The 14,569-nt window shown below is 53.3% G+C and overlaps 1 protein-coding gene across 2 annotated transcripts in view; it reads left to right on the top strand.

The window, feature by feature from the left end:
- ITGA11 (integrin subunit alpha 11) overlaps positions 1–14,569 on the top strand; it is a 127,099-nt gene that overhangs the window by 80,962 nt on the left and 31,568 nt on the right. For both annotated transcript variants that reach the window (XM_082617733.1, XM_082617732.1), the window contains exons 10-12: positions 206–276; positions 10,116–10,260; positions 12,808–12,956. In XM_082617733.1, the coding sequence (XP_082473859.1) occupies positions 206–276; positions 10,116–10,260; positions 12,808–12,956 (365 nt within the window). The remainder of the gene's footprint in view (positions 1–205; positions 277–10,115; positions 10,261–12,807; positions 12,957–14,569) is intronic.

Below are 14,569 nucleotides of genomic sequence, written 5' to 3'. Positions count from 1 at the left end.
CAGGGAGTGAGCTGCTAATAATAAACCTACACGACCACCTGGAAGGTGCCTGCTGCTGGGGCAGATGAGCTGGTTCAGGACCGGGGCCCCCTCTCACCTCCCTGCAAGTGCTTCTGGGTCACAGGTGCTGGGGACTGAGCTGCAGGCATGTCTGGTGCTAAGAAATCAGGTGCGGAGCCAACATCTTTCTGTCCCTCTGTTTCAGGCACCAACAAGAATGAAACCTCCTTCGGGCTGGAGATGTCACAGACGGGCTTTTCCTCTCACGTAGTGGAGGTAAGGACGGGTTTCGAGCTGCCCTCCTGCCCTCTCACTCTTCTCAGCTCTCTGGGTCATCATCTCGCCATTCTTGGGCTGTCTCTCATCCCCCTTTCTCTCTTTCTTGGGGTCTCTCTGCCTCTCGTCTTCTGTGGGTGGAAGAGGGATGTCAAGGTCATCAACTTATAATAAGCTGTCTCAAGCCGCCCCGTGCATGGGGACGTGTCCCCCCAGGACCAAGGGTCCCATTCAGTCCATAGAACGTTATGCAAAAACTAGTTCAACGTGGCAAAACCACTTGCCTGGGCTGTAATAGTGCCCTGCATGCCCCATGTGGCCTGTGTGTGCAGGGGCACGGCCCTGCATCGATGTTGGGAGGGTGTCCAGATGTGTCAGGCGTGCTCTGGAAGGCAGCCCACGTGGGCTTCTCTCTTTGCGGACTCAGCATCATGTTGCAGAGGTCCCAAGCAGACATATGGTGTCACAAGCGTCATGTTCTGTCTGGGGCTTCACCTGGTTCATGTGCTTCACCTGGTTCTGATTCTCAAGATGAGGTTGAAACCTCATAGGATTGTCAGAGGGGCAGAGCGGTCCATAGCTGCATGCTTTACAAGCTGTTTGGGGTGTAGCCCTGCCTGGGAGTACCATGCAGGGAAAGCCTGTGTTGTCAGTATCAGCACATGCCCCCATGGCATGCTTTGGACAGACAGGTGTCCTGGGTTTGCGTGCATATGCTCTGCCCTGGCTGGCCCCCATGGGAGTAGATTTGCACCTCCTAATTTGCCAGAAAAGGCCTATCAGTCCATCCCACTTATATATCACTTTCAGTAACCCACTGAATTCTCCCAACTCCTCTATGAGGTGGACAGGGCAGGATTCCTTGTTCCCAGTTTCCAGATAAAGAAGCCAAGTCCCAGGAAGGTTGAGTGACCTGCTGAAGTGACAGAAATGAGAGAAATATTAATCTCATGCTCTCTCCCCAACAACGAGCAGCTGCTCTGTGAGAGCGTTTGGAATCTAAGGGGGCCTCAGTCAGAGATCCCACATCGGAGGGAGGGGGACAGATGCACAGCAGACAGCAGGCAGATGGATGGAAACGCAACTCACACTCAGCGTTTCCTGAGCTGCATCTGGACTGTCTCGTGCCTGCTTGAATACAGCAAAATATAAATATAACTGCCCTATATTGATAACAGTCATGGAATATGTGCCGAGCACTTTAATTTTTCCAGAAAATTTCTGTGCCTCATTCATGCTCAGAAACAGCCCTGCAAAGTAGGCAGATGGTAATAGTTGTCCCATTTTAGGTGGTTATATCAGCAAATCTTTTCAGTGCCTTTTCTGTGCTGGGCCCTGTGCTGGATGCCAGGAGGTTCAGAGGTGAGAGCCCTGCCCTCAAGGAGCTCCCAGTCTGAGGGTAAGGGGCCGAGTATCAGGAGGGACGAGGGCATCCATTCGTACAGGTCAGGCAGCAAGTCCTGTGCTCCAGCTGGACTAGCCCTGGTCTCCTGACTCTGGGGTCAGGGCTGATTGGAAAATGCAGCAAGGAAAATCAAATTCATTAAATCCAACAAGCATTTGTCACATGCAACTAAGGTATCAAAAGGAAGCGGAAATTATTCTTGCCAAACAGGAGTCAGTTTGCAAACAATGCAGAACAGCAGTCCTGAGCTTGGTGAGTAAGATAACAGAAACTACAGACTTCTCCTGGGTACAGGCGTTCAACTTCAGGAGCCCCCCCCCACCATCCATGGAGCCCCTGTGGAGACCCCCTGCTCAATGAGGAACCACCTGGACTCATCTAACACTAATTAAGGCAACATGTGATCAGGATCTTACAGAAGGAAAGGCCTAGGTTAGGGGAGAGGGGTGTCAGGGAAGGATCGGGAGAGGCTGGCACTTGGGCAGGCCCCTGAGGACAAGGATGTCAACAGCCACGGGTGGCAGCAAGCAGGAGAAGCGAGGAAGTGTGTGCACAGGCCTGGGGGAAGTCTGAGCACAGACAAGGTTGGGGAGCGGATCTAGGAGCAGCCCTGATGTTGGGGACAGCAAGAGAGAGTGAATGTCCCATGTCTCCATCTTCCATTTCGAGGTCATTTTTCGAGCATCTCCCCATGTGCCCAGCTCTGTGCGAAGCACTGGGGATGTATTGGGTTGGCCAAAAAGATCGTTCGGGTTTTTCCGTAACATCGTAGGGAAAACCCGAACAAACTTTTTGGCCAACCCAATATATATAGAGACGAAGGCAACATTTCAGCTGACAGCAGCTCACAATCTAGTTAGGGAGAAAGACTCTTAAATGGTAAGTTCAGTCTCCTGCTTCTAATTCTGTGATCTGTGTGTGCCCAGGAATCAGGGAACCTAAAGAGAAGGGAGGTTAAGACAAGCTTCAGGGATTCGGGGGAGTTCAGGCTGAACCCTGACAGTGGCCCAAGAAGCAGAGTGTGTCAACAAGTTGAGTCCTTGCAAAATCAATGAGCTCCCCGGCTGCAGGGGAGAGACCAGGAGCTCAGAGCCCCAGCTTGTTATTGAGGTCAAGGTCATGTGCTGCCCTGTGCAGCTTCTTCCACGTGCTCAACTCTTGTTCTCTTCTCCTAATCAGAGAAACCAGGGTGCCTCTCCTCACCCTGTAGATACAGACCCCAGTTCTTCTCTCACCCTGTGTCTTGTTTTCAAGTGACGGACATCTGGAAGTTTTTATCTGATAAGACTTTGAAAGAGACAGTGATTACATTTGAATCTGAGACTCTTTTATACTTTTTAAAAATTTTTTCTAAATAAATAAAATCCTTCCAAATCCAAAGGAATTGTGCAATGATGGTGCGCTGTCTGGCGCTGTGACTGACCATTGGGTTGCTATTTTAGAGCACAGAGGTTTTTCAGTTCCAGGCTGCTGATGCCATCATAATTGGCCACAGGGGCTTCCCTGGTGCTTCAGGGGTTAAGAATCCGCCTGCCAATGCAGGGCACATGGGTTCGAGCCCTGGTCTGGGAAGATCCCACATGCCGCGGAGCAACTAAGCCCGTGTGCCACAACTACTGAGCCTGTGCTCTAGAGCCCATGAGCCACAACTACTGAGCCCACCTGCCACAACTACTGAAGCCCGCACGCCTAGAGCCTGTGTTCTGCAACAAGAGAAGCCACCGCAATGAGAAGAAGCCCGTGCACCGCAACGAAAAGTAGCCCCCGCTCGCCTCAACTGGAGAAAGCCCGTGCACAGCAACAAAGACCCAATGCAGCCAAAAATAAATAAATAAATAAACTTATTTTAAAAATAAAATAATTGGCCACAGCTGTCCTTTCCCACGGAGTCCAACCCCGCAGCTCTCAGGGTCAGTCGGACCTCTCTGGGAACTGGAGGCAGGAAGGTCTGGCCTTTCAGCTTTGGCCGGAACTGGTCCTGAGCCCGAGTGAGTCCATCTCCTGTGTGGACCCCTGGGCTCCATCTCCACTGGAAATGCTCCACAGACAGCCTCAGGCAGCTGTTTCCTGCAAATGTGCTGAAAGGGTCTTCAGCTGCCCTGGGCCTGTTGAGCTCTGTCAGAAGGAAAGATCCCTAGTCCCAGGGGAAGGACCCAGTAGAATGTTCGCAAATGGCAGAGGAAAGGCCCAGGGTCTGATAACCTGGTCTGCTGCCATCTTACCTAGCAGTGAAATCAGCCTTCAAGTTAGGAAGGGTGAAAGCAACCAGAGGAAGGAAGGACCAGAGCCCAGGTTAGGAGAGGAGGCCCCAAGACATTCCCTGGCCTCCGGACGCACTAGAGCTCCAGGCCACAGGCATTACATTCCAGGCTGATGGCCAAAGTTCAGAGCTGCTGGGAAAACCCAGGGACCTGGAGCCCCAGGAAACTCTAGTCCTGATTAGCAAAAAGGGGAAAGAGAATATTCCAGAAATTACCATCAGGAAAATTAGCTATGGATCCCTGGTCACATTTCAGAATAGACTTGTAAGCCAATGGTTCCATTAGCGTTTGGAAATGAATGCAAAAGCCGCTAAGAGCTGGAGTGGCTTCTATTAGTGCTGGCTGCTTGCTAAGGTGATGAACTCCCTGTCAAGCTGGGTAACCAAGAAAAAGCTGCATGAATCTGCCAGAAAGCTTGCAGAAGGGATCCATACCTCTAAGTCTGTAATCCCCATGGGCCACAAGGTGTGAAGGAAGGAAGAGGACCATATATAATTGATGCCCGTGGTGATGGATGGAGCTGTAGGGGAGCCCCCTTCCGTGATGGACTCTCCTACACTGAACTCCGTAAATCTCCCCAACACCAAAATTTTACAGAAGGAAGCAGTTTTATTAGGGTGGGTCTTGTCTACACAAAAGACTTGACCACTCACCCAAGATGGGAACAGATGATTTTTCCTTTAAACTACACACTGATGGTCCGGCAGGCCCAGCCTCAGTTACATTTGAAACAAGCCAAGGGGACGGGTTGGGGGTGAGTCTTATTCCCAGACCAACAGCCCCAGCCACCCGCTGCCTCTTCAGCCTGTGCCCTTTTCAGCAGCCCTTCTGGGGCTATGGACGGGATAGCTAAGGTTATTGGCTATTATGTAAGGTTCTCAACTGTTGAAGCCTTACAGTTGTCATCTTTTTTTTTTTGCGGTACGCGGGCCTGTCACTGCTGTGGCCTTTCCCGTTGCAGAGCACAGGCTCCAGACACGCAGGCTCAGCGGCCATGGCTCACGGGCCCAGCCGCTCCGTGGCATATGGGATCCTCCCAGCCTGGGCACGAACCTGCATCCTCTGCATCGGCAGGCGGACTCTCAACCACTGCGCCACCAGGGAAGCCCAAAGTTGTCATCTTTCCTAAGAGTTTTGCATTTGAATTCGCTTTGCATATCTGATTCAATCAAAAATAAACTCATCCATAATGGTGAAATGAGGGGTTGACACCTAAAGGCTGTAAAGCCCTTCTGAGTCCTCTTAGCCCTAGATGGTGGACTCTTCCCCCTGCCAGCTCTGGGGCAGGCAGTCAGGGCTGCCCCCATATGAGGCCAGGATATGGTAGCCAAAGTCTGCCACCATGCTGTTCTGGATTGTTTACAAGTTGACTCCTGGTGGCAGGAATCATTTCTGGTTCATTGAGGTCCTCCAAAGCCTAGCCCCATGTCCTCAGGCTGTGCCCTGGTGCCCAGTGCCTCACTCCTGGGCCTTGTTCCAAGACCTCTTAGTAGAAATAACCCACCCTCTGATCTGGAATGAGCAGTCAAGTAACAGCGTGCCCTTTGCTCCCCACACCCGCTTCTCGACGCCCCCTCCTTGTGCCCTGACCACTGTCTTCCAGCACCACGAATGGTGTGGGACCCCTCTCCACAGAAATGTTGCAGGCCTGTTTTTTTTTTTTTTTTTTTTTTGCATTACGCGGGCCTCTCACTGTTGTGGCCTCTCCCGTTGCGAAGCACAGGCTCCGGACGCGCAGGCCCAGCGGCCATGGCTCACAGGCCCAGCCGCTCCGCGGCATGTGGGATCCTCCCGGACCGGGGCACGAACCCGCGTCCCCTGCATCGGCAGGCGGACTCTCAACCACTGCGCCACCAGGGAAGCCCCAGGCCTGTTTCTGAGTCTTTCCTGCCCAACCCCATCTAAAGCTCCAGGCACTCATCCCTTCCTCAGGCTCCACTTTAGGCTTGTTGAAAACATCTTCTACTGTGAGAATCTGAGCAGCTAGTTAGAGCATAACCCACCCTCTTAATTATGCATTTGCCTTAGAAGGGGCTCTTGGGAACAGAGTCCTGCCCGCCCCACGGCCACTCTGGTGATGGAAATGCAGGCGAGGGAGCCTGGGGGAGGAGGCCAGCCCTCGGTGCCCTCTAGGTGGTCTCCCTGTGAACAGAACCACCTCCACCTGCCTCCACAGTCCTGCCTCTCCAATGCCAAGAAGTACTAGCATCTGGTGCTCTCATTCCATCACTTCCAGGCTGGAGGAGAGCGCCGCCTGGCCGTGTGGCCTCGGACAAATCATTTAACCTCTGTGAACCTCAGTCTTTGAGCAGATGTCTGAAAACTATGTGTGGAATTGAATCTTGAGGCTTGGAATTGGAAGTGTGCATTTCGAGACTTCCTAATAAGTAAGGTTTTCTTAAAATCCTTTCCTAACTCCACCAAGCACCCACCCACCCCCTCGGCTGGTCACCCCCTCCAGTGGGTCCTCAAAATAAGTTGTCCTTGCCTCTATCAGATCATTCCTCACAGGCGGCTGTACTGACTCATGGGTAGGTCCAACTTGACTGTGAGATCTGATTCTTTGACTCCTGCCTCCCTGGAAGTGCTTTATGGGTGAATTAATGAATGAGAAGAAGTACTATGTACCCAGTCCTTATTGGCTGCCAGGTGCCCTGCCAAGGATTCAAAATGCTAGTTCTCACCACAAAACTATTTACAGCTGAGGACCCTTAGGCTAGGAGAGAGTGAGGAACTTTCCCAAGGTCACCCAGCTAGAAGTTTTGGAGCTAGAAGTGGAACTCAGGAATGTTTGACACCAGAGATCATGCTCTAACCCCCAGGCCAGGGATTCTCAACCTCTTGACCCCCTGGGCTGGTTACTTCTTTGCTGCGGGGCTGTCCTGTGTGTCGTAGGTGCTCAGCAGCATCCCTGGTCTCTACCCACCAGAGGCCATAGTAACCTCAACACCACCCCCAGCTGGGACAAGCAGAGCTGTTTGCAGGCACCGCTAAATATTGCCTGGGGGAGCTAAACCACCCCCAGCTGGGAAGCACTGTTCTAGAATATGCTGCTTCCTGTGCTGGGGATGTGACCTGACCCTGGCTGGGGACAGGGACTAGCTGGAACATGGAGTTTGGGGAGATATGGCCACACACCAGGGAGCACTCAGCTCAGCTGGGAAGGTAATACTGCTGCAGGGCTGGTCAGAGGGCAGCTGAGAGCTGAGCTGGCAGGATCTGATGGTGAGTGCCAGGCTCAGGCAAGTACAGGTACAGGTCGTCCTCAGGGAGGGCACAGACTTGGCCTTAGACCTCCTGAGGGCCACCAAGCTTGTGTCCTCATTTCTTCACAGAGCACCAGGAAAGTCAGCTGGTGCCGAGAGTCCATCTGTGCAAGGCCACCCAGGTACACCCTGGTAATATCTGGTGGGGGCCCCAGAGGCCTTATAGGAAAGGAGGCCGTAAGTCAGGGAGCCGGTGCCAGGCCAGGGGCATGGGACACGGCTCTTCCCCAGATGCTCTGCTGTTTGTTTTCCAGCTGGGCTCGCATGCCTGGCTTCTTCTGTCAAAGCTTTCGTCCTTTTCTCAGCTCCACCCTTCCAGATTTTTTCCCAACTCAAAATGTCTGGGCTCCCCCAACTGGGAGAAGATTGTGACAACCTGAGGTTTGCCTTGGTGGCCTTGGCTTGCCCTCTCAGCCCACCCACTCCTCAGTGCGCCCTCTCCACGCACAGCAGGGCCCCCAGGAGACCCTGCTCAGGAAATGGCCTCCCACTAGAGCGCAAGCCTAGAGCCACTGCCGGCTAGAATGGCACAAGGTGAGAGCCTGGGACCCTCACCCTTGCCCAGTGCTGCCAAATGCAGAAATCCCGATGGAATTCCCCAGCCCCACATGTGGTGAGTCAGCATGAGGTCTCCCCAGCTGAATCCCAGGCACCCAGGTTGAGCCAGCCCTTCTCAGTACATTGCAAAGGCTTCCAGTCATCTACAAAGCCAGACATTCATCTTCAAAGGCCTCCCCGTGAAGCAGAGACTGGTCTGCTGTTGCATCAGAAGCAGAATCTAGGGGCTTCTGGCGAAGCAGATAGTCATTTTCTCCTCTGACCAACCCCGTCCCAGCCCTGCTTCTGACTTGCTGTGTGACCTCGGGCAACTCCCTTTCCCTCTCTGAACCTCGGATGCTCATTAGTCTAGTGCAGATAATGAATATCTGTCCCACTTGTCTCTCACAAATGAGTGACTGGATGAGAAAGGGTCCCTCAAAGAATGGAGCACACCCCAAGTGCAAGGAATGTTGGCGCGAGTCCCTGAGGCCCTGGCCCGGATCCTGGACCCAGCAGATTGTCAGACTCTCCCAGGCTGAGGCACACAGAGTGGGAGGGAGAAAGCTAATGAGAAAGTGAGACTTTAAACACAACCCAGCACATCGGACTCACCCAAGAGCAGCTTATTTATAGCTGTAAAAACATCCTGTCTGAACAGTCAGTTCTACCTCTAGAATATTAGGACTTTTTAAAATCCTTATATATGATCAACTTTACTCTTTAAAGTGACACCTTGGAAATGAGAAAAGGAAGCTTAGCTTATTATGGTTCACAGTCTTGCCCTCTCCACTGCCAGTAATGAAATTAGTGCCTGGGGATTCCGCCTGTGTGTTTAGTTATGGCTCTGATTGTCCCAAGGCCAGAGTCACATTTTTCTATTGGCACCATTGCTTTGGGGGCAAGGAGAAATTGAGTGCCTCGGACCACAAGTGGTGGGGAGACCGCAAATCCCACTGACCAGCTGGGTTGAAGGAGGGCTCAGTGGGAGAGAGGTGACTTCACCAGCTTGTGCTTTAACGGCCCAAAGCTGAGAGGCAAAGCTGGATGCCCCTGGCACATGGTCACCAAGGTGACCCAGGAAGGCAGCCCCTCCCTGCTTCCACGCCCCCTCCTCAGCCCTTCATTGTCCCTAGTCACTTCTCTTCCTCTTCTGAGTGCTTGCTGTTTGTCTTCCTATACCCACTAGTTATGTGGATGGTTTGGGGGGGTGGGGATAGGGTGCAGGGGCAACCCAGGGAGTGAGTGGACCCAGTCCTCAGAAATGACCCTGGAGGCTTCCCCTCAAGGAGCCAGAGCTCTCCATCTTCCTGCCCAGGCATCGCAGCATCCACTTACCCTGCAACTAAAGACAAGCTCCTGTCCTTGGGGTGCTGGCTGTCACAAATGTGGACCTGGCTTATATGTCTAGCCTCATATTGAGCCACCTTGCCCTCTTCCTCAAGGCTCCAGCCCCATCAAACAGCTTTCAGTTCCTTAAGCCAAAGGCTCTGAACTCTCTCCAGCCTCAGGGCATCTGCACAATGCTGTAGGTTTGGTGGCCGGACCTCTGGAGCTTTTGCTGTCTGCCTAAACTTGTCCAAACACACAAATCACAGAATGAAGACTTAAGTCATAATAGTTTTCCATTTCCTTAGTTAAGATGAAGCAACCATTTCCGAGAAGGTAGAAGTATGTGATGTTTGTATTAAATTAAACTTAAATATCACCAAAAATTAAATAAATAAATCCCATCCCTCCGGGTGTCTGGGTAAGCATCACTTGCTCAAAGTGCTTTTCCTGAGCCCCCTCTCAATCTAAATTCAACCTCACCATGACATTTATCATATCCCTCATTGTGTGGCATTTACCACAGTTTGCAAGTATTATGTTTATTGGTATATTTATTTAGTATCTGTGAGCTCTGTGAGGGCAGGGACAGTATCCCCAGCACCAAGCGTCTGAAACAAGATAGACACACAGTGGCTTTTTACTGAAGAAATGAAGAAGTAGGATTTACACACTCAGGAAAGCAACTCAGACACTGCGAAGGAACGGGAAGGAGGAAAAGCATAGGGACACCACTTAAAGGAGTGTCAGAAGGAAGGGATGGCGACAAGAGATTTCCTAGAGGGGTTCTGAAGCCCAAAATGGAATGGAGGTTTGGTCCTGGATTTGGAGTTTGTTTCTAGAATATTCCTTCAAAGTTCCTAGCTGCCTTCAAAAGCCAAGAATCCTGGCTGGAAGTTGGGCTATTAAATAACAAACCCAGGAGAAGGTGCCAGAGGGGACAGGCAGATGGATGCTTTCATGGTTGCGGACGTGGTGCAGCTTCCCGGCGAGGGGCACCTGGGGGACATGAGCTGATGTGCATCCCCTTCCCAATGTCAGGACGGGATTCTGTTGGGAGCCGTTGGTGCCTATGACTGGAATGGAGCTGTGCTAAAGGAAACCAGCGGCGGGAAGGTCATTCCTCTCCGAGAGTCCTACCTGAAGGAGTTCCCCGAGGAGCTCAAGAACCACGGCGCGTACCTGGGTAAGAGCCAGAGCTGAGGGGTGGCTGGCGGGCGGTGGGCGAGGAGGGGACCTGAGGGATCCAGAACCTGCCCACACCTGAGGCCAGGGGCCTGTCTGTGCATATTCTGTGCTGATTCAGGCACAGTCAGGGGCCATTGCCTCTCCAGCCTGGCATCCACCACGTCCAGCGCCATGCCTGGCATGTCACAAGCTCTCGATAAGCAGGCAGAATAAATGACAAGCAATGCACCCCAACCTGAAATGTGTTTCGGTTGATGCTTCTAGACCCTAGGGCAGCTGTTGTTGTGTTTTCAGGTTTGAGTGCCCGAAGCCTGGCTCCCCAAGGCAAAATGCAAGTCGAGGATGTGTTAAGGTTTACAATCAAGGCAGAAGTCAGTTCCCATTAAGTACCTTAGAGTGGTTGTAAAAAGAAAAGCATGAATCTGATGGTGATAGGTCCCAGCTGTGAGACCTTTACCTGACAGATCCCAGTCACCTCTAGCTCTGCAGGAGCAGGGCCTCCACCATCCATGCTGAGGCCCTTCTGCCATGGCCTTTCTGAAAGGGCTGAACCAGAACGAAGGGAGCAGGGGGCGAATGCCCAGGGCTCCCACTGTCTGTGAGTCCTGAGTTTCTGAACGGAGTTCACCAGCTGTGAAGTTACTCATCACTAATGCAGCCTCGGACTCCACTTCTCCGTGAACTTGGGCCATCCAGAGTTGGCAGTGGATCTCTCTGCGGTGGGAAGGTCACTCATCCTCCCAGAAGATCCTGGGGGGCGCAGAGCCAGGATGAAGGGCCTTCGTGAGGCCCAACTGTCTCGCCTTAACTATAGTCACCACCTTGGGTGTGAGTCCTGAGGGAGTGCCTTTCTCTTCCGCCTCTTCCCTCTGGGGGTTCATCCAGCGAGGGCAGTGTCTGGGGTCTCTGGAAGTTTCCTCCCGATGTGCCCCAGGAGAGAGGGGGAGTTTGGGGAAGGAGCCAGGCCGGCCAGGCTCTCCGCCTCCACACTCGGGAAGCTTATGGACTTCTGGCCAGGGGTCCTCCTGTCAGGCCTTCAGGGAGGCTGCCCAGCTTTCGGGGGGGGCCCCGCCTGCTGGTCAGGGAGCCACATGGGAACTGAAACCACTGCCAGCAGACGGCTGGGAAGCAGGAAGCTCTCTCTCAGCGCAGCTTGGAGCTTTGAGAGTCAGCCCACACCTGCCCCCAGGACACTCAGCCCCCAAGACCTTCCCACCACCACTGTCCCTCCTTCTGAGGAAGCCCAAAGGCCCAGGGCCAAATGAGAACATTTTCAGTAGTGCCACTGAGCGCTCAACTCAGAAGAAACCTTTGCTCCGCACCACAAGCCTAACCCCGCCCTACCCTCAATACACGGCCACATTAGCCACCCGCCATGGGATATCTTGGTCTCACCTACCTTTCAAGCTCCACTTCCCATAATACATTTCCAAGAGTCAAATACGGTGTGTCTGGAACCAGAGTAGCCCACCCTACTGCACCCACCTTCCCGGCCACTGCATCGGCCCCTCTGTGCATCCCACAGCCAGACTGGAAGCAACCGGTGACCCGAGAGACAGTGTTACCTACAAACATACAGGCACACGCACGTGCATGGGCACAAGCTTGCGCACACACACACACACACGCAGGCATGCACACATGGGAGAAGGAGACATGCATTCCCCAGAAACCGCCCAGGAACTGCCAACAAGGCCTGACGCCCATCTAAAAACTGGGATCCATGATCCAGTTGCCTGGCAGAAAGTGGGACTTTTGGCTTTGCACACCTTCCGGAGCCCCACTTTCAGGAGAATTGCCTGAAGATGCTGCACAGTCACTCCCCAGAGCTGGACGCTCGACTGGAAAGTCACAGTGATCAAGCACAGATCCTAAGAACACGGATTGGTGGCCTTTCCCAAAGAACCTCTGGGTTTCCATCTCTTTCTCTTTTGAGTGCACTGAAAGAAGCCTAGTCACTCCCTCTTTTGAGTTTGCAAAGCTTTGGGGCTGCAGGAATCCCTGAGACTCCACCTAAATGCCCCTAGCAGAGCAGTTCCTCGCCTCTGCACAGCCAACTCTTCAGTTTTTGGTGGACCACTTAGCAGGGGGTTCCGGCAATGAAGAGGACACTGGTTGATCCCCAGAGAGACTATTGGTGGGGGTCAAAAACAAAGCCTGCCCAATATAAAAGAAATGTGGCTAGGGTTTGCCTTTCTCTTTCCTCCCTGTTCCCTCATGCACTCAACCTGTGAGGCAGGTGAAGCATGTGATGTGCATGTTCCAGGTCAGCAGTGCCTATTAGTGGCCCCACCTGGCTTCCTTGATGCCTTCAAGCAGGGGGTGGGCGCGGTGAGTTCTCCCCACCCTTCAGCAGCCCTGCCTCTTCCAGGCCTCCTCAGCTGCGCCTGGGAACTACTGCCCTGTGGTATCACATCTGCTCGGCCTGGTCTGAATGCTCTCCGTTCAGCGACCAGTCCTGTGGCACAGCTGAGCCACACACAGGGCCCTGGTGAGGTCTGCCAGGCCACAGGGCCAGAGACCAGCCTGTTTTCTCCTGTGGCAGGGTACACAGTCACATCGGTCGTGTCCTCCAGGCAGGGGCGGGTGTATGTGGCCGGAGCCCCCCGGTTCAACCACACAGGCAAAGTCATCCTGTTCACTATGCACAACAACCGGAGTCTCACCATCCACCAGGCCCTGCAGGGCGAGCAGGTAATGCAGGGGAGGCTGGGGGCAGGGCAGACGGGTGGGACAGAGGGGAAGGTGGGGCTGGAGGGGACTGCAGCTCAGCTCTTCCCTCTCAGGACTGTCCCCAGACCCACAAACTTCCTTCCTGGTTGGGGGTATATGCCTCCTTCACACCCGCCTTAGAGCTGATGCTCCTTCCCCAGGAAGCCAGGCCTGGTCCCTGCCGCAGCAAGAGAACCCAGGAGAATTTGCTTGCCCGCACTTCATGGAGCTCTTGTCTCTGGTGCCTTGGCCCAACCTCTGTCCCCAACTACCAGCCTCTTTCTGGTCGTGTCTAGAGTTCAGGGCCAGGGGCAGCATCCAGGCTATAGCCTCCCAGCTTGGGTTGCCAGGGCCCGTAGGCATCCTGAAGGGGCACTCGTGTTCCTCAAGCCACCTTGGTGCTACCAGAAGTGAGAGGAGTCATGCCTCTACCCATAGCACAGCCCCATGGGTTCACCAAGATGCCAACTTCTTTCCTTTTCCGGAATGGGCACTATGCAGAACTATACGGCTGCCAGTGTCACCGCCCTGGATGTGGTGGGCAACCAGGCTGTGCTGCTAAGAGTCTCGTGTTGGATGGTCATGAATGCAAGCTGGAAAGCTATGATAAAAGTCAATGATGGTGAAAAGATCAGAAAACAGGGTTCTGATCCAAGTCATTTCAACAGCCCAGGAAAACTGTGGTCCTGAGAAGCAATATAGCTTTTCCAAGGTTATAGGGTAGATTCACGGCTGGGTCAAGTTCAGAATCCAGGACTCTTGGTGGGGCTCTCTACATTATGCTACCTCCTGACCCCCAACAATCCACAAACCAGGCCACGGCCCCTCCTGCCTGGCAGCATCCAGCATCCATAGTACCCTGGGCCTGAGCTGAGCCCTGTCCAGGCCCTTATTGTTATTCTTGGCTCACCCCCGGCCCTCCAGAGCCTGGGAACAGCCCTGTCTCCTGCGTTTTCTACTGCCCTTGGCCTGTCACCATGAGGACATGCTCTTCACCGGCTCAAACCTAAATCCCTGTAGCTACAGGGAGCCATCCTTCCACCACTCCTCTTCCCATCCCAGGGCACTGGCGGACCCGGGCACTGCTCTGGCCCCAGCTTCCACCCTGCCCGCCCACACTCTACCCAGGGCTGGCTCTGTCGGGAATCCTAGGCTAGACCTTGAGAGCTGAAGGGAATTCGCTGATGAATTTATGACATTTATACTGCCTGGTTCCACCTCCAACAGCCGAATGAGAAACCGCAGCGCTGAAGGCAGCTAAGTTAAGTGGATTCCAAATCACCATGACCCACATAGCTGAGGCCACATGTTTAGACAGGGTCTCCCTCCGCCTCCCTCTTTGCTCTCTGTCTGCCTCTTAATTACTTCACGTGGGCACATCTCTTCCCCCCCACCCCGTGTTTATGATTTCCTTTTTCCCTCTTCTGTATTTTTATCGTTCTCCTCGGTTAAAAGCTTTTAATGCTTGAGGATAAATTTCTTCTGAAAACACCCTAAGCCAGGGAGGGAGAATCATTGGCTTGAGTGTCAGATGGATCAGAGTTCCAACCCAGTTTGGCTGTGACCAGCCTTCTGACTTTGGGCAAGTGACTTGA

The sequence above is a fragment of the Mesoplodon mirus genome, assembly GCF_964341445.2.
Source record: "Mesoplodon mirus genome assembly, chromosome: 4".
In the NCBI taxonomy this organism is placed as follows: Eukaryota; Metazoa; Chordata; class Mammalia; order Artiodactyla; family Ziphiidae; genus Mesoplodon; species Mesoplodon mirus.
This window is presented reverse-complemented; position numbering and strand designations above follow the sequence as displayed.